Consider the following 23,556-nt stretch of genomic DNA (forward strand, 5'->3'; position numbering starts at 1 on the left):
TATAAAACCAAAACATTCACTTTTATAGCATTCCCTGTCTGACACCCAATGATTTTACAGTTAGCTTATGTCAGATGAAACAACTCTCTGACAATGATCTCCAAATCATTTAGTCTTATTTAATGTACAGTAAAACTAGCATTACTAACCTGGCATGATAGACATTTGGGCCGCTTCATTGGGAAATAATCCGTCAGCACAGGCACAGACTTAAAGAAGCGTTCGTCTCCCTAATAGACGTCAGGTTTTGTTCCTCCTCATATGAAGAGATCTGTAGCTGTTGGTGAGAGGAAGCAGACCCAGCAGTAAAGGATTGGACAAAACTGCATCTTAATGGGTAATTTAAAAGAACTGCTGATGAAGTCATTAATACTTAAAGACGGTCTGCCTGGAGTGCAATAGCAAGCAGCGCTAAATGGCCATAATGGGAGGAGAGGTCAGGCCCTGATTCAAATGCTTTTGGAGAACAGGAATTTGGGGAGAAAAAAAGAAAAAAAATAGGCCTAATGGGTTCTGTCATTGTGTTTCACATGGGAGGGGTGTTATGGATGTTATGAGTGCATCAAACCCCTGTTATGCCATGCCAAACCCAATCATAATTTAGTCTTGTCACTTCCAACCGGCCATCTGGATGCTTGCCGTAGCAACAACAAAGCCATAAACAAGGAAGAATATGAGTAACACACAGCAAACTAAGCTTTGCGTTTAATGGCGGGTATTTATGCGATCATATAATTCATATTAATGTGATGTACAAATAAGGATCTCTCTTTTTTTTCCCCACGACAGTTCTAGATTTTGAATTGGTTTTAGCTTAGAAGTTTTCAAGTTAAATAAGGTCCGTGTGTGGTAAACATTACTTTAAAATTCACATTATGTTTTATAACAATGTTAAGTCATTCCTCATACATTGTTAATTTTAAAGCCATTGTTATCAAAAACAGATGCTACCATTCAAAAGTCTGGGGTCAGTGAGTCATTTACTTTCTTTCTTTTTTCATTCAGAAAGGATGCATGTAAAAGTAAATACATTTATAATTTTACAAGAGAATCCTGAACAAAAAATGATAATTGTTTCTATAAAGATATTAAGCAGCACAACTGTTTTAATAAGAAATGTTTCTTGAGCAACAAATCAGCATATTAGAAGGATTTCTGAAGGACCATGTGACACAGCTTTGCCATTACAGAAATAAATTAAATCTTAAAATATATTAAAAATATATATTAAAAAGAGAACAGTTAATTTTAATTGACGATGTTTCACAATATTGCAGTTTCTACTGTATTTTTGATTAAATAAATGCATCTTTGCTGAGCAAGGACTCTTCTTTTCTTACTGACTAGGACTACAAATAGCCTATAATGTGGATAGCAACATACAAACTGACATTTTAAAAGCATACAATGAATTTAAAATTCATGTTTGTGTGTAATTTGTTGTGGATCAAAATTGTACTCATTAATCAGAGAACACTGTTTTAACAACTCATTCAAAATTGGCATATATCTCAAAAAAATATTTTATCTGGGCTGACTACTACATTTATGGTACTTTTTGTGTTTTTCAGAGAGTGACAGACATGGTCATTTTGAAATGTTGAAAGAGTTATGTGAACACTTCGAAATTTCTACTTGTGTTCCACCCAAAAATAACAGCATGAATGTTTTGGAACGACATGAGGCGAGTATATTATGACTTTTAATTTGTCACTTTTTGGGGTAAGTTATTTCTTCAACACATGTGGGATAAGCTTCACTCTCTCCTTGTAATGTTTTTGTCCTTTAAAAATAAATTACAGTGAATTTGTTTCTTGAATATTAACATACAGTACAGTAGTTGACGTGAAGAAAATAGAGGCCTTTAAACCTTAAACTTAAACCTGCATCACCCACCGCTCAACAAGTCTGGAGCAAAGTGTGCTAAATGCCATTTTTATGTGAGTGAACCCATTTGTTAATTTCCTTAAGAATTCATACAAGTGAATTTCATTTAACCCAGATAGCAAATTGTTATTGGGCCAAATCTGGTTGAATTTTGGCTGCGAGTTTGGCCCAGATTCCACATGGAATTACAGCCCAAGATTGTCCCAAAAGCTACTTGCCGAAAGTAAACCAGATCCATGCTGGAGGCAGAACAAAACTCACCCACATCTTCTTCCATGTCCCCTGAAATCAGCCATGACTGGCCCACAACAGTGCCAGATTCCCCAGATGTCAGCCAGAAATGAGCCAAACTGGCACCACCTTTACCCCAGAACTTACCCACAACTGGACCAATATTATGCCCGAATCCCCAAAACTGAGCCAGGAATAATATTCATATATTGTGAAATGTATAATAATAAAAAACACAGAAACCAAGCAAATGCAAAGTATTACAAGTTTTATTGATGTTGACAAAAAACTCTCAAATCTCAGCCAAATAAACAACAGCAAAATAAAAAACAATGTGAAAATGTGTCAAGAATAAATACACAAAACAATGCACAAATAACAGAAACCAAAACAAATTTGTTAAATAAGTGACAATGAAAATAAAATTTATATTTACAGATGTGCAAATGCAATGTGTAAAGTGATTTGATACTACTGAGCATAGAGCATAATCATAGAGCAGGACAATAGAAGAAAAGAACAATTTTAATATAAGAAAGTAAACAAATTTTTTGCCTTTCTCTGGGTAACCCTAGTTATGCTGGTCTCGTCCACGGCACCAATCCATAAAAGCCCGTCCTAAAAGCTAGCCGGATATTGATAGTGACTCATCTGGGATTGCTCCTGCTGGCTAAATTGCAAGCGTTCCATCATTGTAAAGTCCACAATATTATTTGAGTTGTATAAAGATTTGGCCACGCGACATGCTCTTTGGCAATATATCCCTCAGAATTGAATGCGGCCCAATACCGTTGGATGTGTTCATGTGTAATTAGAGTTGACAGGTCTGCAACATCCCTTATTAAAGTGCTGAGATGGGCAGCCCAGTGCATCACTGATTCCCATTCAAGCAAAGTACGCCGGACACCTGAATGGAGCCGCATACCTACCACACTTTCTTTGTTCAGAGATCGTACCATCAATTAAAAGCACTGCATTGCAGACGCTCTCCTGGCATTCATTCATTTTCAAAGCACTCCGCTAAAAGGCGCCACTAAGAGTGTCACAATGAAAGTTCAACCAATCTCTCTCTCAAGTTCACTGGCAGCTAGCAGAGCTTGCTGGCACCTATCAATAATAGAAGCAGATGTGGATGCCTCGGGATAGAAAATGTGCTGAAACACTAGGCTGTAAATGTACACTTTAAACGTGTAGGATAATTGCAGAGGTTGTGAAAACGGCCTCATTCGGTGGGAATGTGTTATGTCTTGGCTGATGGGTCAGCTGTGTTTGCAAATATGAGCAGTAAACTGAGTGAACCACTCTATGGTTGTTTAGACTCACAGCTCGACTGTTACAGAAATAAATCTCCTAAATATGACATTTCTGTCATCTACGGAAGAGGATTAGGGCCAAGCAATACAATACAATAAATAAATAAATAAATAAAACCATCTTGAGATGGTTATAATGCGAGCTTAAACTCACAGTATTTCGAGAAAAAACTTTTAAAAAGTCGAAAGACAATTTAATTTATTACAATTTAATATGAAACATGCAGGTCTGATGAAATCGGGTGCAATGAGAATAAACTCATTACATTTAGAGAATGAAGTCGTCGTGTTTTGAGAAAAAACCGTGTTAAATTTCGAGGAAAAAAGTCAAAATAAAATGTTGAGAATAAACTCATAAACTTGTGTTTTGAGAAAGAAAAAAAAATCGAGATTTTGAGATCAATCTGTAAATCTTGACATTTATATACATTCATTAGCATCTAGCATGTGTTTCAGCCATCCATCAACACACTTTCTGAGTGAGTAGCGATTGAATTTAGACTTAATGCATGTATGCCTTGATTATTGATGACTATTGATGATTGTATGTCATAAGAGTTAATCAAAGAACAAAAGAAACAAAATCACTTACTGATCTTGACTGAATAACTTTTGTAGCTTTAGCAAGGATTAATCTATATTTAATTTACAGTAAAGATTATTCAATGTTATTTTACGTTTGATTATACAATTTCTGTACCTGAATTACTGTTAGACCTGAAAAACTTCAAGCACTTAATTCTTAGCACTGTTCTTATTTATTACTGACTGTTTTGAATTTATATTAGTTAGGCTTGTAGTTTTTGCTGTGGTATAAGTTAGTTGGAATTGATAATTGTGAAATTTCACTGGTATCTACAATTTTAGTAGATTATTACAATACAATGTTACATGTTGTCAAAACAATGAAAACAAATAAGTATTACACATGATATTCTTTCACGTTCTATGGACCCCCCAAAATAGCCATGGCCACCCCATGTATAAAAGTCTAGTTCCTCCACTGCTTCTCAAGTGTCTCGTTTGTCAATATTCCACACACAATCAACAAGATTGATAATGTTTCTTATGGTATTCTGAGAAACCACAAAACCTCAATGAAGTGAAACCAGCCCTTTTTTTCTTTTTCTTTTATCAAAACACAAGTTCATTCCCAAAGTATAACAAGTTTATTCTCGAATACACGATTTCTCAAAACATGACTTCATAATCAAAATTAAATGATTTTATTCTCAACATTGTATTTCGATTTTTTTATTTAAAAAAAATGTGATTTTAATCTTGCATTATAATGACTTTAATCTCGTAAAAAAAAAAAAAAAAAATGTATTACTTGGCCCTAAACCTCTTCCGTAGTCCACTGGCAGTGATATTTTTTTCCCTAAACCTACCCGTCACTGGGGTTAAGACCAATCAGGGATGACTTCCCTAATGAATATTCATGAGTCTTCCCCTACCATCCTGGGAAAAAAAATATCGCCCACTTGGCACCGTAGTCATTACAATGTTTTTTTTTTAAGATTTTACAAGAAAGTACAACTTCAGTCTTTAAAAAATTTAGCCTATGTTTAATTCAGTGTATAACTTTGTTTCTTTGTAGTTGTTTATGAAATATACTAGCAATTTCGGAGAGAACATTTTAAATTTAAACTTAAAATGTAATTTCTGAGTCAAAGTTTCAAAGTAAATCCAAAAAATTTTAACAGTATATTTAGCCAAATTCTGTATTTGTTGTTATTTTTTCCACTAAGGAACTCAGAAGTTGAACACATTTTGTAGTGCGGCTCTTGCCATGAAATTATACAAAAAGGATTTTTTAAAAATCACTACAGTGGCCGAGAGAGCTCAACGCGCTGCAACACATGCAAATAGAAAAAAACAACCGCACATTAAAGGTACAATATGCAAGAATTGTTTGCCGCTAGAGGGCGCTACATTCCAAACAACAACAACGGCGTAGCTTGATGACGATGTGAAGGAGTGTGGAATGATGGGAACTGTCGTTTTAAACTCCACCGTGGATGTAAATCAGTCAGACGGGAATCGAAAAATCATGTTCATGGATGAGGCTAAGTTCTATTTTTATAAATGTTGCATTTAATGACATGCTTTTTGTGGCGAGGGGGGCGTGGTTCAGCGCGGTCTGTGATGGGAGAGAGAAGAGACGAGCAAGTAGGTCAAGTGCAAATGACGAACACCTGTGTCTTATTGCAGTATTATTGGCGTGGAGAGACCGCTTATAAGCCGCACTGGAACGAGAGAGAGACTGGAGAGAAAATTGGACGCAGAGGAAGAAAACCGGTGGATCCAAGCTCTCATTTTTGAACTGTTTTGTGCCGTCGCGATTGCCACAGTGAATGCGCGTTGTGCGCGGCTTTTGTTTGTTTTCCTTTATTTTACCAGGGGGGTAATCGAGCTCTCGATTTCCGTACCACCCCCGACGGCCGCCATTGGCTAACAAGCCTTCACCTGCTGTTAGCATCCCATTGACTCCCATTCATTTTGGCGTCACTTTGACAGCGAATAACTTTACATCTGAGGCGTTTAAAGACTCCATTTGTCCATTATTTATTTCTAAAGAAACACCACAATATATAAAATGCTCCATTACCTTGTATCTTACGTTATGGCCACGTAGAAGCAGTTTTTGTAAAAACAGGCTAACGATTGCGTCATAACCACGCGACTCTCTGGAAATTACCGTAGAGACAGGAGGAGAAGCTCGCAGTCAATCGAGGGGACGTGGAGGCATAAAGTCCGATAAAGTCAAGGGAGAAGCCCATAGAGAGTCATAAAGTTGCTCCTGCTCCTAGCTCATGGACAGCTCCTACTCACGCTCTCCGTCTCTGCAAGTTTCGGAAGGGAATGATTCAGATTTCTCTTGGCACATCTCCTAGAAGACTTACAACTGTCAGACAGGCTGCTCACGTCACATCCACGTCGTCAAGCTCAGTTTGAGTCTGCGCAGTTCGCTCGGCAATCAGGAAATGAGTGCTTCTAATTTGCTTCACTTTTCTCCGTTGAAACCTATGGGGTCGCTGTGTCCAGTTTATATACTGTCTATGGCGGAAACCGAGGGCAACGCGGATATGACGCAATTGACTGGCGACTCCCAGCTCACCCCCCCGTTTCCTTGGTTAAAATCGCAATTTTCTCACGATTTAAAAATAGTTGGAAACATTTGGGATATTGTAAGTAATCAACTTAACAAAATATATAACACTGGCCTTGAGATTTTGGGTTATTTTAAAGGTATAGCGGAGGATCTTTCCAAATTTTAGATAAGACCCGCCCTCTCCACTTTTTGAAAAGTTTGATTGATTCACCAGAATGATTGACAATTAGGAGGACCAATAGACTACCCACCAGGAAGTAAAACATCCTCCGCTATACCTTTAATGCAAAATTCTTACATATTATACCTTTAAGAAAACATCTTCATCAGTTTTACAGCACGCATGAGCTCCAAATACTCACAACACAACCAAATACAGAGACGCGCTGCAAATAGCACAGACCACAACGGAAATGTTTCCAGAGGACACCAATAAATGACGATCCCGGCTGTATACAGCTGATGTACGATCAACGGCTGTCACTCCTTCAAGTGAACTGTACAGAGCCATAGAGAGCCATTTCTCTCTATGGCTCTGGAACTGTATTACTGGACTAGGGATTTGTGAATGAAGGTTTAGGGGGCGATTTCGAATTCAGCCAACTCGTGTAATTTCCTCATTATTTTCACCTGCTATGTTCCCATGACAACGCAACATTGATGCTGTTTAGCATCAGCATCAGCTGAATAGCTGTTCTTAGGACAGAAATGTCTTTTTTTTGCTGTTAACATAACTGTTGCAAATAAATACATTTTATAACAAAAAAGTTTTTATAATAGCCTATGCTTTATTTGTGTGTGAGTGTCTCAACTTTAAAAATTGCTGTCTCATCTTTGGACCCTACATTACCTAACATTTCTTAGCCTACCTAGGAAACTTATTTAAACATAACATTACAAAAATGTGTACAATGTTACTGATGTATAGATTAAAGGGATACTTCACCGTTTTTTCATATTAAACTATGTTATTCCCTTAACTAAGATGAGTTGATACATACCTCTATCGTCTCAGTGCGTGCACTAAATCCCTCTGTCTTGCGGCGAAACTTTGTTAGCCCAGTTCATTTAATATGGGCCAAGCAGAGAAGATACCAAACACCTCCACGTTTTCCCTATTTAAATACAGTTACTCGCGAAGTGTAACTCGACCTAGGACGGTGACACAAAACAAAACGTTGCGCTTTTCTAAGCGTGTAAAATGGATAACTATTTTGTATGGCGGAATACCATAGCAAGTGCTTGTAAGCACTTCGACTTGGCGTAGTAATATCTTCACTCGTGAAAAATCCTCTCACCGGCCCCCGCTCCCTCTAGTGAAGATATTACTGCGCCAAGTCGAAGTGCTTACAAGCACTTGCTATGGTATTCCGCCATACAAAATAGCTATCCATTTTACACGCTTAGAAAAGCGCAACGTTTTGTTTTGTGTCACCGTCCTAGGTCGAGTTACACTTCGCGAGTAACTGTATTTAAATAGGGAAAACGTGGAGGTGTTTGGTATCTTCTCTGCTTGGCCCATATTAAATGAACTGGGCTAACAAAGTTTCGCCGCAAGACAGAGGGATTTAGTGCACGCACTGAGACGATAGAGGTATGTATCAACTCGTCTTAGTTAAGGGAATAACATAGTTTAATATGAAAAAACGGTGAAGTATCCCTTTAATATCTTTTTCTCTATCTTTTTTCTATTTAATTTTTATTTTTCAGCTCTTCACATTTTGTATATACAAACACTGTAAAAAAAATGACATCCCCAAGTCAAAAATTTCTAGTGACTGATCACATCTAAATTTTTCAATTAGTCTGACGTATTATTTCTCATTGAGCCAATGTTAACAGACTATTGCAACAAGAATTGCACTTGGGCCAATTTAAAAATTTAGATGTGACCAGTCACTAGAAAATTTTGACATGGAGAGGTTAGAAATTTTTTACAGTGAAGTTGTATGTCAAAAACATGCCATCTCTGTATGTTTTGCAATAAAAAAAGTAGACTGAGCAATAAGCATGTCCCATCCGGCTTCGTCACTTATTGGGGTCCTCTGGTCTGTGCTATTTGCAGCGCGTTTCTGTATTTGGTTGTGTTGTGAACTTTTGCAGCGCATTTCTGTATTTGGATGTGTTGTGAGTATTTGGATCACATGTGTGTTGTAAAACTGATGAAGATGTTTTCCTAATTTGCTGGTGTTTTTCTATTTGCATGTGTTTTCTTCATTTGCGCGTTGAGCTCTCTCGGCCACCGTAAAAATCCCCCCAAAATAATCATAAAAGTGGTCCAATCAACTTTTGTGCTTGTAATTCAAATGGACCACCTTTATGAGAGTTTTCCTTTTGTAGCTTGACAGTGGTCACTTTGAGCTTTTGTTTTATGGAAAGATGTGAAAAAATGCATAAAAAAATGCATAAAAAAAAAAGCTTATAGTACTGGTTCAGAACAATGACAGAATTTTTGGGTGAACTATTCTTTAACTTTTGAGTGTTATTCACCTCCCCTTGTGCTCGGTGGATTGCTTCATATAAACAGCTACTTGCATCACTTGCAAACTTTGATCAAACAGTCTGTCACAGAGCAACAAACAAGCTGGGGGCAGGAAATTATCATCAATATCTGATGGTCCTTTGGAATGCAGGTTTAAATGATTAATACTAGCACAGAGCTGCAAAAGTGCTGCGCTTTCCCTAACACAGCCGCAGACATTGTGTGATGTCTTTATCTGATGCCAATATACTTTTTGGGTGGTGAACATGAACATCTGTTGTGCGTGTTATGAAAATAACTTTTAATTATGCTCCATGCATTGCTATTTCAAACTTTACTGTATGCATATTTGGATAATTGCATATGTTTCATACATTTCACAAAGGAAAGGAGTGTGCGGAATCCTGCAGATTTGGCCCAGTTGGGCCACATTAAGCTTAAAGTAAGTATTTTATAATCAAAAATCAAAATATTATAATCAACACACTTTAATAGACATTTGACAGCCCTGACATATAATAGATGGCAGCATTTAATGCAGTTGGTAATAAAGCATGCTGAAATATTATCACACATCCACAAGGGGGCACTGAAACACCCAGAGGGGCCAATCATTGGCTTATTAAAAAATTAATTGAACAGCCCTTCTGTAGGCTGTTATTGAACACCTCATTATTGGAGCTTATGTAATCAGCTTCCAGTGTTACACTTATTAAGACATACCGACAGGTAGCGTAAAGCAGGACTGCTACTGTTTGTTAACACTGGCTTTGTGAACTAATTACCAATTACATCTAATATACTGTACCTCACTGCAGTCACGCATACACATAGTTGCGGTGTGTGACAAATAGAGTCGCTTAATATACAAGCCTGCAGAATGGGTGTTCTTGGACAAGGACAACAACAACAACAAATAGATAAAATAGATAAATAATGTTGCAATTATGGGAGATCTCGCAGAAGAGATCTTCTTTTTTTTTTTTTTTTTTTTTTTTTTTAAATGCTATTATCCAAAGCAATCAGTATGTTATTTTAGCTTTTATTATAGTTTTATTGAAATTATGAATTAGCTTTTATTTAATATTATAAGTTTTCATTATAATTTCATTTGTAGTAATTTCATTATGTGCATATGTCTTTTTTTTATATTGCTATTTAGGTTTAATTTATAGTTAATTTAGTTGTTTAAGTCTTCAATTAATATTAATATTTTCTTTTTTCAGCTTTATTTCAATTAACAGAAATGTTTTTAATAGTTAATAGATTCAGTGTGTGTGTGTGTGTGTGTGTGTGTGTGTGTGTGTGTGTGTGTGTGTGTGTGTGTGTGTGTGTGTGTGTGTGTGTGTGTGTGTGTGTGTGTGTGTGTGTGTGTGTGTGTGTGTGTGTGTGTGTGTGTGTGTGTGTGTGTGTGTGTTAATGTATATAGTGCAAATAATTTAGCCCTTATAGCTGAACCTTTTGTGACTCAGAGAAACATCTTTAGCAGGGCAACCATCTGCTCACGTCACAAATCTTTTATAAGAATTCCATCTCTGTGAGCCATTGATAATATTGCGATTTAAAACTGCTACAAAGTTTCTAGAGATTTCGATATGAGATGCAGTGGAACAACTGCTTCGGAAAACAGGCTATACAGTATATTAGCATAACACTAGGGACATGTTTTGTGGTGTAGTCGGCCTATAAATGCATTCAAAGCCACAGCGACTGTCAAATCAGTCTTATAAATCTGTGAAATAGCCATTGTGTTATTTCAGTGATACAGCTTTAACATCCTCAGCCTGCCAATGAGAATGTGTTCAAGGTGCAAAGGAACTTTTGAAAGAATAATATCCTGATTTTTCACTGTTATAGTTGGGTTGAAAAGCCTATGATGGCATACTGAATAAGAGCAGATCAAATAAAACATTTAGGAGAACCCAAAGTTCAACCTCACTAAAGCACAAAGCAGGAAAGTGCATCAGTCTGGTATCCAATTTAAAGTGATAGAAGTCACGGGCTCTGCAGTAGCTCATGAATTTTTAAAGGATCGATATCTCCCCATACAGCTGCTACAGATGTGACAGTCCTCCTTAATTTCGTATTCTTTAATGGTTTGCCCAATCTAGATTAAGATTTGAGAAAGCTATCAGATAGAAGCAGTGTGACACTTTCAGGCGGATAATTATAATTTTATGACGTGAATGTTATAAATTCAAATCTTTGAATCTAAGATTTGTCTCAAAGAGTTATAATGACTTTTAAGGGAACAAAGAAACAAATGCATGCAAAAAATACTAGGTTATTTATATATGACATATTTAAAAAAAAGTGCTAATACATTCCAGGAGGACTCAGTATTATTAATTTTGTCATGAGCTAAGGCTAATATCTTTCATGTCCACCGGACTTGTTTATAACAGTTTGCTTGCTTGGACATTGTTTAAACTTGGCAAATGCGAGGAGCAGAGACGTGATGGCTGGAAAACTCAGATATGCTTAGTCATGTGGCATGGAACATTCACACAAACAAAATGCAGTATCGCTAATTCTATTGGTTTGCCTGGTACAAGTGAAATGAATCTGAGATTAAACTGGACCAGAGAGGACAAGCATGACAGGAAGGAGGGGTCCGCAATTTCACTTGCAGTCATTACCTCCGGAAATCGGAATGTAAATACATGGTACTGCCACTCAAGATTGCTGGGAAAATTAAAGCATGTCATAAACATTGATAGAGAGACTGATTGTGTGTGTATATTTTTGTGGGTGTGGGCTTGTGTTTGTGTTTATGTTTATGTCGACAGTTTGAGATTGCATTGCACCAGCATTAAAAAGTAGGATACAGTTATGCTCCTTAGTGTGTACATACATTAGTATGTAAAGTATATATTGCATGTTGTCACACAGCTCTAATGAATACTTGATTCCTGATTCTGATTCTTCAATTACGGCATTCAGAAATATTAAAGCTATGGTACATTTCCATGTCTTTGACTGTATTTGATAATAACCTCAAGAGGACTTTTCCATTATTAGACTATTACTATTAATATTGTTGCATGTGTTTGTTTGCTAGCCGATTGTTTTGTAGCCTGTGCTGTAGAATATTTTTCATTTATAGATTTTTCTTAATACAGCTAAAATCATAAAGTAATGTAAACAAATCAATATTTTATGTCTTCCTATTTTATTATTATTTGTAGTAGTAATAGTACTGGTCACACTTTAGATTAGGGTCCAATTCTCATTTTTAACTAATCTACACTTTTGCCTCAGTAAACTCCTTATTACTGCTTATTAATAGTTAGTAAGGTAGTTAAGTTTAGGTATTGGGTAGGATTAAGGGATGTAGAATATGGCCATGCATAATAAGGCATTAATATGTGCTTTATTAGTACTAATAAACAGCCAATATCCTAGTAATATGCATGCTAACAAGCAACTAGTTAATAGTGAGAATTGGACCCTAAACTAAAAAGTTACCTTATTATTATTATTATTATTTTGTTAGTAGCCATGTAAGATCAGGTCGTTTTCGCAATATAAATCCCTTCATAATAAAAACGGTATTGTAGAAAATAAACTTTTTATCTCTTCAAAAGAACCTTTCAGAAACAGTAATGGAAGATTTATAAACAAATAGTTATATTACTAACTAGAACGTGTTTTTTCATTGTAGACTTTGAAACCCGAGAGAGCCGTTTAAATTCAGACCAGGAATTTCCTGAGGGCGATTGAAGCAATTACAGCCCGAGCCCGTTATATATCTGCATCTTGACGAGTGACCCCCAACTCCACACAGTCATTATTTCCATATCGCGTTGCTCTCACGCCCACTGAGAGAGAGAGCAGAGAGCTCATCCGGTGCACTGAGGGACGTCCAGGTCCTCATCTGAGCTCTGTACAGCATCAGCACCAGCCGCTGCGTGAGAAACAAACCGAGTCGCATCCCCGCGGAGAACAGCGCCGCGTGCGCTTCATTCAATCTGGAGCGTCAGATGGTGTAAGATGCGCCGCTTCTTTGTCCTCTTCTACACCCGGACTGAGCAAGTTAACACTGGAAGGGACCAATAGTAGTTGAGGGATCCGAGAAGATACGTTTGAGCTGCACTGAAAGGCTCTTGCAGGACGCGCGCTTGGATTATTGTCATCATATCACCATTCCCGTGGATTTCCTGCTGGAAAACTAAACACGCGCGTCGCGGCTTCCAGAGAAAGAAAACGAGTCATAGCTGTTTAAAACGTGTTAATTCGGTTTCTTTCTCGCGAGGGAGGAGCAATGAGAGCGTAAACCACACTGGGTGGCTTTGTTTTCTCAGACACGGACCCGAGGAAGATCACACTGACATGTCTTTCAGTGCTGGATTTGGAGATACCGTTATTTCTCCACTAACTTAGGGAAGTGTTGTCCGTGTCTCTTTGACTTTGCGTTACACCTCAATTCTACTTTTCTAACAAACACATGCAGTTTTCTTCACATCTTCTCCCTACACGGTGGAGTGCTTGGGATGCTTTCATCGGAAGGGCGTATTTGATTCGTCTATCGCGTTTGGAGTGAAGAAAGGTCCATTTAAACCCGTTGCCTGGGCATCATTTTGTGGAGTTACAGCGACCCACGTGGAAACACGGACTCGAAGGAGGGCAAGATGGGCTGTTGCAGTGGTAGATGCACGCTGGCATGTATATGTGGCATGCAATTGGTAAGTGATAATGCTTAAGTAATTTCTACCTGCGAGTGATGGTGATAGTTTATGGATTCGAACCTACAACCTTTCAGATTACCAGCCAAGATCTTTCATTACTAATTACTAAATTACAGCATCACTTTCTAATAAAAACAGGTGAATTGGTGACTCAGAACAGTCTGATTGGACTAACCTAGGGTAAAAGTTCATAGAGGGGTTTGAACCTACAACCTTTCAGATTACTCTCAGAGGTTTTTAATCTGAATTGGTTACTGGAACAGTGCTTTGTTATTCAATGTAATTTTATAGAGATGTCACTTGTAATTGTGCAAATACTGAACACGAACCCGATAACTCAAGAACCCAAGTGTCCACCTGACAAGTGGTCAGTGATACGGCACTAAGATGTATGTGGCCATGGGTAATCTTAGTGGAAATAATGTGCTATATGTGGAAACCCTGCCTCGTTATATTACACCGGAGGGATGATGGTGCTCATATAGACAGGGCTTGTGTCATTAGCCTGGAGCCACTATCATTTATGCTTATCTTCCCACTACCACGGGTCGTGACAGGCAATTAGGAGTTTTAAGTTTAAGATGCTAAGCCAAGTCTCATTGACCTACTAAAGCAGAAAATGATTACTTATTGCTTCTGCAGAGCTTAACTGTTAGAATTCTACATTTAATGTTTTCCAACCCAGTCCCATTTAAAAAGATGATTTCAGTCTGGTGTTTGTACAACAACAGTAGTTTCTCGAGTAAACTCTTCCCGGACTATCTCTATCACACCTTTTGAATCACTCTTTCAGTTACAGTAATGGATAGTGGGCTGCAACAGTCTCGGCATGCCAACCAGCTGGCATGATGATGAATCAGATGTGCGTGATAGATCACATGACAACTGGCAAGCGTGACTACACTAATCCAAGTGGACGTTTGTAGGTTAATGTATCACGCAGGTCATTAACCCGAAGAATCAGCTGTAGTGGTTGATGTCACCACCTGGTGTCTATTAATCAGACCTTACTCAGTGTTCATGACCAGAAGTCGCTCTTAGAGCGGGATGATGTCATTAGCATACAGTTTGAGCCGGATGATGTCATAGGCGAGCAACTTACTTTTAAGTAACCGTTGTCTTATGAGCTTTTTGTTTTGTATATATTTCAGAATTAGGGTGGGTTTTGTGCTGATTTTTTTTTATTGGTGCACTGATCTGAGCTCTTTTTTGTCCTCTCTTTTCTTTTTTGTTTCTCTGACCTTTTCCAATCCCCTTTCCCCCATGTTTGCTACTATTCTGCGAGATTGTTCATTCTGAGCTCAACTGGGATGCCAATTGGAAGGTTTTAAAACACATTGTTGTATTGCAAATGTTTTGTATTTGTTCCTGTTGTCCAATTAAGCACATTTATTCCTGACAACTAAAAAAATTTGTGGCACGAAAAGGTGGGGGAAAAAATACAGACATTTTATTATGTGAGATATACTGGGTCTTATGTGAGATACTGTATACTGGGTTGATATCATTTCCTCCAACAACTTTGTTTTATACCAAAGATGGCATGTAGATCAGCATGTAGTGTCAGAGTTATGAAAAAAAGAAAAAAAAGTTCTTGTCCAAGCTCTTTCCTCCTCTTGCTTTGTTACCCGTTTCTTCCAGGAATGGCTATAGAAAATGCATAATGCACCCAGCTCTGCTAAATCACCAGGCAGTTTTTATTGCCTAAGGCAATAATACAAATAAAATGTCCATAGTTAAAGCATTTATGAGAGTTCTCTCACTGGTGGTTTTAGTGTCTGGCATGTATAAATGCCTGTGGTCTAACAGTCTGGCTTGGAGGCCCAACGTTCTGACATGGAAACAAAGAAAGGAATATTGTATACTCAAGGGATTTGTTCATGGATATTGCTCAAAGATGCATTCATACGAAGGACATCTGGTAAAATAGTTTGACTCTATTATGGCTGATGAAGAACTTGATAACCGTTGTCAAACTGTCCTCTTAGCTTCAGCTTCCGACAGCCTCCCTATGATGCATAATGTATACTAAGATGAATACAGCTGGTGAAATACGCCCGTTCCAATTGGCTGCCTGCAAGAGAACTTGTCAGTCAGGAAGATTTGTTTACATGTTAGCAGATTGCTGCTAATGTTGCAGGGTTTATGGTAAGAGTGGGCAATATGACCAAAATCGGATAACGCTATGAGTACATTTATTTCATGATAACGATATATATATATATATATATATATATATATACTGTATATATGAAGAGTTCAGATGCAAAAGCCTCTAAGTGCCATCTGAAATTTTCTTCTAGAATGATCATTTTTATGAAGCTCGAATATTTAAGTTCAGTAATTTCACTTAAATGGCAATGAAAATTACCTATGAATTGTCATTTAAGTGAAATTACTGAACTTTCAGAATTTCAGATGGCACTTAAGCTTTTGCATCTGAACTCTTCATTTATATATAACCCCCCTAGTTCATTGCATTGGAACATACAATTATTTAAGAGTTTTCTTTTAGACATGCCTTATCATCTGTTATGTCCTTGAGGGAAGTTCTGACCACGTGCTTCTCTCAGATTTTGCTCTAATTTCCTTATCTCTGTAAGCTTTTGTGGAAACTGAAGCATCATAATTGGAACGTTTTACCACTTTGTTGTATGCAGGTCTGTTGTTGTGGCTGCATCGATTTTATATTTATCTGCCCCTTCACACACTTATCAACAACAGTTGGTAATCCTACGTGTTCATCAGAAGGCCTTTTTTCTGTCTAAGTGGGCAGTACTTGGCCAGAAAAAACTATGCAGTAGATTTAGTGTTGAAAGTCAAAAATCTATCTGGATTATCTCATTAATATTATTCCCCAAGCCTGTTTCTTTGTTATTTAAATTATTTGATTGAATTAATTGGATGATTAATCAAACTAATCACAATTAATCACATATATCAATGTTTTCTAAGAAAAGCCCTCTTGAATAAGGATAATTCAAAGATGTTGTTGTGGCAGATGAGTTGAATAGACATTAGAAGGCAATATATATTGTTTGTTTGTTTTCATTGTCTATCATTGGCCTGCAGTCCACAGCAATCCATAATGCATAATGCATAGTTAGTCCATCTGTCCTTATTCGTTTCGTACTGTCGGCTTTCAGTAAGTGTGATTTGGCAAGTTGCCTGTTGAATTGTCAGAGTCAGGAACCATGATTAAATGTGTTCATTTTTATGCATTTATTTTTTATAATTAATTGTACTAAAGTAACACATTAAATCGAAGTCCATTCAACTACAGAAATAGATGCACTAGACATTGAAAATTTACAATTTATAATATACATGTTTAGTCAAATAAACCCAAGATTGATTGTTAACACAAATGTTACCTTGGGAGTAAAAATAGAATGGGTAAATAGAAAAAAAGGGAAACATTACTTGTTAGATTGTTTCCTCAATGGCGAATAACATATTGCCCAGAGACTGACAGACACCTGTTGTTCTTGAGGTCATGAACTGAGTTTATTTCTAAATATTATACACCTGGCACTACACATTTCTATAATTGCTTTGTTTTCCGACAGGTATGAATGTCTGCTGTCATTTTTACTCTTTGAACACCACAAAGACAAAGGTTTAATTGTTGTTTTCCTTCATCGTAATCAGCTGAATGCAGGAGAAAGGCTTGTGTTCTGGAAATTAATTACTCTCCTGAATGCAGGTGATTTGCCAAATGTAGATTTTCTTGAGGTTAATGCCGTGTATTGTGTATGATTGAGTTCGTCCATAAGCATGTAAAAGTGCTGCGACAACTCTGCTTTTTTTATAGATTAGAAGTAAACGGATTCATAGCGTACAGATGGAAACGGATCCTTTGCCAAACACAACAATCACATTGGCAGAGTATTGCTCTAAATTGCTGTGCAATGCCTTTGCGACTTGACCTTGATTTTCCAAAACTGACAGATGGTTTCGGGAGCCGTTTGCATAATTAATCCAAATATTTACATTCTGTCTTATCAAAGCATTGATGCCATAACTCTACCATGTATAAATGAATGTTTTTGTTCACCATGAATTTAAACTTGCTAATTAAAATCTGCATTAACATGCTTTTTTGTAAACTTTCTCTTTTACACCTCAACATGATTAAACGACAAGTGCCAGCTCTTTTTCATGTAAATACGATTTTTGTGCAACATTTTGTTGATCGCTTGGTTTGTATTACAGTACTTCGCCATCAATCTACAAATAGCCCTCCTGTGCAATATCATTGGTTGTAATCAAACTCACATGAATATTAAACATGCAATATGTTCTAATTGGCTATTATGGTGACATCAGTTTCACAAACAAGTTGCGAATTCAACTTGTGCACAAAATTTAAATATTGCATAAAACATTTGCGAATAATGCACCATGTGGACAGGCAAAAAGCCTGTGACTGGAAACCATTCTCACCGTGTTTGGTGTAAATCCATTGATGTGTTATGTAAGTTGGACTGTTGAATCATATCGATTTGTTTGCTAATATTTTCATGAATTTGACAACAAAGAATGCCAGATTGAGAAGCAGGATAGAGATAGAATAGCACAGCGAACAACTGAAGCTCTTTGGCTTTGTGACTGCAACTGAAGAGCTGCCTTTCTGGGAAAAGAAGTCCTTGATATTTGGCTAGTGAATTGAATTGGCTTCTCCACCACAATCCAAATCTAAAAAGGCAGAAAGAATTAATGGCTTTTCAAATGTTATAAATCTTTCCCAGCTTAACAAAACCAATAAACACAATTGCTGCAAAGGTGTGGTGGGAATAAGTCTTTGCTGCAGGACATTTTTCAGGCGTTTCTCTTTCCTTTTGGCATTAAATTAACCTTTCTTTTCCCGGCCCGGATGCCTCTTTCGTAGTCGTGAGATTTCAGAGCACAAAAGGTTACAGTGATGATACCTGTGCTGGGCTGCACGCTATTTGCCAGGTTCCCATCTGATTGAGGCAAGCCATAAACATTAGCGGGAATGTCTCCTAGCAACAATAGGTATAAATGTTGGAATGCTGCCCAGTAGCTGAACGCGGAGGATCCAGACTCCTCATAGTTGCCCTTTTGACCCGTCAAAGCCCAGAACAGTACAAGAAATACATTATGTGTATCATGATGCCTTTTGGCTGGTTTTGTTTTCTGAATATATTTGATTTGAATTTGCATTTTATGTTCTTGGCAAAGCCTTTCCAACCAAGGCGTTCACATAATAAAGTGCACAAATCACATTAATGGCTGTTTCGGGACAGGTTGCGGAGAATACAAATGATTTAGAAAAAAATCTTTGGCATTAGATCAGAAAGATCTCAAAAGAAAGTTAGCAATATTAGATTCATTTTCCTTTCAAGTGGCTCATCTACAAGATGAACTGAGTGCATTTTAATTTTGTTCATTTTATTAATTTTATTTGGTGTTGAGAAATCTGTTCCTTTTCTGTTATGTTTGATGCGATATTCATTTATGCACAGTATTTTATTAATAGTTTATTTAGAATGTATGGTATTTTTTTAATTAATATTAACAATATTGATTTAGTCTATATTATGCCATGTCATATTAATTTTAATGAAATGTACTATACTAAAATGCCATCTAATTGAAATGAAACTAATTAAGTTGGTGAGGAAAAAAAAATAATTAAACTAAATATTCAAATATTTTATATATTAATTTAAATATGTATCAACATGTAACACAACATGTGATTGTGAAAACTAATGTTAAATTTTTTTTAATAAAGTATTAGTAAATGTTGAAATTAACATTAATAAATATTATCAAATGCTGTATAAGTGCAGTTCATTATTAGTTAATGTTAACTAACGTTGTTAACTAATGTTAACTAATGAACGTCATTGTAAAGTGTTACCAAAGTTTTATTTAAAATCATTTAATTATCGTCCTGATGTGAATTTTATATTTATCTCTTTCCTTATTATTACCAAAATCTAAAAACCTTTTGTTAAAAGGATAGTTCATCCAAAAATTTCTTTCTTCTGTATAAAACAAAAGAATATATTTTGAAGAATGTTGGTAAACTGTTGACGGTAGCCATTGACTTAAAAAAAATACAATGGAAGTCAATGACTACCGTCAACTGTCAGGTTACCAACATTCTTCAAAATATATTCTTTTCTGTGATACAGAAGAAAGAAACTCATGCAAGTTTGGAACAACATGAGGGTGAGTATGACAGACACATTTTGGGTGAACTATCCCTTTAACAAACATTTAATTTTGTTGGCATGTGTAAACATTTTTAAGTAGTGCTGCGGAAATTCCACACTGCATCTTAAATGCATGTTTTATTGTCAGTATTTCAACACATTCGTGACTCGTGAGTGCTGTTATATTCAAGCTGTGTAATCAGTTCCATTAATTATACTGTTAAATTGACAGCATACCCATTCTCTGCTTGCCTGTCATTGCTGCTGTCATTCAAATTATTCACCACCACTCCAGGCGGTGTGCGGCCACAATTTGTATCCGGCCACTTTGCGAAAGTCGTTTTACGGTAAAGTTACCTCACTTTGCATCTGGGAATGAAGCCATCAACTTTTGCGGTTTGGCTGTGTTTCAGCAAACTTTGTTAGAACATCTTCTCCCTAATGCGGTTGCCTATAGTTTTTGATCTAATAATAAACAGTCCCTTGTGTTATTGTCTGGAAATATGAATACCCACAACACTTTTGTATCGCCTGTCTGATAAATCCTCTGCGTTGTTGCCACAGCAGAAGCTTTTTTACCTGACTGCAGCGGTAGAGCCTAGAGGATGTGATCCCTTGGGAATAGAGACAAAGGCGCTTATGTGCTTCAGCAGAACGAAACGAGGCAGGGCAGTGGAATTGCTGTGAATAAAAGCATTTTTGCTACATAGCTTTGTATGTGTTTTCAAGCGTAGTTGAAGTGAAACTGAGAGTTTGTGATTGTCTGTATTCTCAGTCACAGGTACGAAGCTGCATGATATTGGAAAAAAAACTACATTGCGGTTATTTTGTTTTTCTGCGATTTATATTGCGATATGAAAACAATTTCACCAGATGATTTGAATAGCTCTATTTGTAAAGAAATAATCATTCTAGTGCATCTGCATAGAAAATAAATATTTCAGATCACAGCCTTATCCTGCTTCATGCTTAACATGTCAATTGTAACCTGTTGTTGTAGAGTGCAGATAATGTTGTTGATGAAAAAGCCTGTCAATCTGATACAATCATTTAGTGTGGTTCATTATAAAAAAGTAATGTGATTTAATAAAATAATTAAAACAATTAATCATTCCCACTGACTTGGATGTTAAGTCTAAATTTACTCTGGGCAAATTGACTTGATTGTGAAATGTTTTTGCTGTGGACTGTAGGTCAGCAATAGGCTTATGTTAAATATGGAAGGAAAATGATTTGGCTTTCTCAGCCAATATGTACTGTATATGCAAATAGTTATGATTCCTTTGATGCTTCACATAGCATATGTAGTTCATTTGATCAAAATTTTTATTGATCAATAGCCCTTAGTAGGGCTACACGATATCGAAGAAAAATGCTATAACTCGGTAAATAATGCGATATTCAATATGTGATACGATAATGCTTTAAGTGTGTAAAATAAATGTCAATTATATTGAATTAAATTTGTGGGTTAACGAATAAGGTGACCATATATACCATCATGATACTGTAGTACTGGACAATATGTGTTTGTAAAGTGATTGTGTGATAATGTATTAACTCTCTTGTTTAAAGCTTTCAGTCCTGTAATCCAAAAGGCTGTTTCCTGAGAACATATTGTTACAAGAAAAGCTTTTAGGGTGAGTGCTTTTTGATGCCAGAGGAATCATAAATATTTAACCAAGCTGAAATCTTGGTTTAACGTTTCTTTGTTTGCCTTTACCTTCAACGTATACATAGGCCTACCACTATCCAGTTCTTGTTTGCTTTAGAACTGTTTCAGTTTCATAAATTAAGGAGATAGTTCAATCCTGTCATCATTTTTCACCAGGCAAGAAATAAAGTCATTCTCGTTTGGAACGAAACTAATGATGTAAAGTAAATGATAACCCTATCATAATTTGTTGGACAAACTGTTCCTTTAAACTATGATTGCATGTAGCTGTAGCTGTAATATGAAGATAACATGTAATCCAATCTGAAGACGGTTACAATACCAACAGCTGCTTTACAAGACATGCGAACATGTCCAAGCAGAACAGCCACACACACCCTTTGATAACTTCCAGTGGTTAATATCGCTCTGCTGACTGCCTGCAAATGTTACGATAATTTACGATCGATACTTAGTAGTGAGATTGGTCTTTACTTTCCATAAAGTGTTTTATGGGTGACTGCCTGGAATGGCATTTTAGCAGGGTTCACGCCTGAGCATGGCACTTAGCCTGATTACGACTGTGCCTCTGAATATCGTAACATGATAAGAGATTTTCTTACACTGCGATGGCATGCCTGGTCAAGGACGTCTCCATCGCTGCGAGGGCGGTCCTGACGTGTGATCTGTCATCGTGGCGTGGCTCAGGTGAAGAACCGCTCTCGCTGATGAGGTGGGCTGTTCCGCATCTGTTCGGGTCAAAGCCCATATCTAGCACATACTATATAGCCATCCTTCTTTATTTTGAACATTGTCTGGGAAACACCTGCTCTCTTTAACTAGGGTCTTTTAACCAGTTCATTTTTGAATTTTAATTGCATTCGAAACTAAAAAGGATGCAGAATTGCCATTTAAATGTGAATGTAAAGAATTAGAATTCAAATGAATGTTAAGAAATTCATTACTATAAAACTTTTCAGGAAAAGCAAAGGTTTTCAGGACAGACTTTGAATTTAAGCTACATGTAAGTAAAATGTTATTTGAAAGTTTTGAATGATGTATTTAAATTTTAAAGTAAGATGGATGGATGGATAGTCCACAGGATAATGGGTCTGGTATCCTTTTTCAAACAAAATCACCTTTATGTGTCATGATAATAGAGAATTCAATCACATGCCCATATTTTGTCTATTTAGGTGACATTATTGTCTGTTAAGAGAAGATAGCCACAGTAAGTGGCACCATAGGGCTCTGGAGTCCAGCGTAATTTCCTTCACTTCTTAAAGGAACATAGGGTTCCATCAAAGCTATTAGAGTGAGAGGAGCAGATGTGTGGTGTCCACATGAGGCGGTTTTTGATGGAAGCAGGTTATGGGGACTGAAGGCATTGTTAGCCAGGGCACACGGTGGCAGATCACATGCTTTAATGTGCCTCAGGCCATTGCCAATGGCTTCATATTACAGTGTGCAAATGTAATTACGTTCTTGGTGCACAGGAAGAGAAGCCTTTATGGAATATGTTAGCTGTATTAGGCACACTTTTTACCAGATAAATTAAAATGCTGATTTTTGTCACTGGGCTTGGCTTGAAAAGTGGAACTGACAAATTGATAGTTTTTGCTTTTGACTTCCCTCAGCGATTGAAAACGCCTTCCTGCTGTCCTGCTGGTGGTGTGCTGGAGTTCAAACTTATTTTATTCTCCTGAGCTATAAACAGGCTTTAGCAACAAGATAGATCATGGGCTAATTTGAGTTACAAATCGCGCTGAGCCTCTTGTTGCATTTCTTTATATAGACGGAAACTTCTTTCACATGAGCCCCTTTCACACAGAGATTCCGGAAAATACACAGACAATGTGTCCCGGGATTTGTCCCGGGATTGTTTGATTTTGGTTCATTCACACTGCCAGTGATTTTATGGAATCTGTGAGTGCGTTCACACACATCGCGTAAAGATCCCGTAAAAACACGTGACGTCAGATTGTGTTGTAGAAAGGC

The 23,556-nt window shown here is 36.9% G+C and overlaps 1 protein-coding gene across 2 annotated transcripts in view; it reads left to right on the forward strand.

The window, feature by feature from the left end:
• Positions 1-12,724: 12,724 nt before the first annotated feature.
• Positions 12,725-23,556, forward strand: part of nkain2 (sodium/potassium transporting ATPase interacting 2) — a gene marked incomplete at its 3' end in the record, with an annotated part of 163,981 nt that continues 153,149 nt past the window's right edge. Inside the window, exon 1 of one of the 2 annotated variants that reach the window (XM_082148325.1) lies at positions 12,725-13,713. In XM_082148325.1, coding sequence (XP_082004451.1) covers positions 13,660-13,713 — 54 coding nt within the window. In that variant the 5' untranslated portion in view covers positions 12,725-13,659. The remainder of the gene's footprint in view (positions 13,714-23,556) is intronic. The other variant, XM_082148324.1, reaches the window with a different exon arrangement.

Source organism: Leuciscus leuciscus (assembly GCF_965113295.1).
Source record: "Leuciscus leuciscus genome assembly, chromosome: 19".
NCBI classification, from domain to species: domain Eukaryota; kingdom Metazoa; phylum Chordata; class Actinopteri; order Cypriniformes; family Leuciscidae; genus Leuciscus; species Leuciscus leuciscus.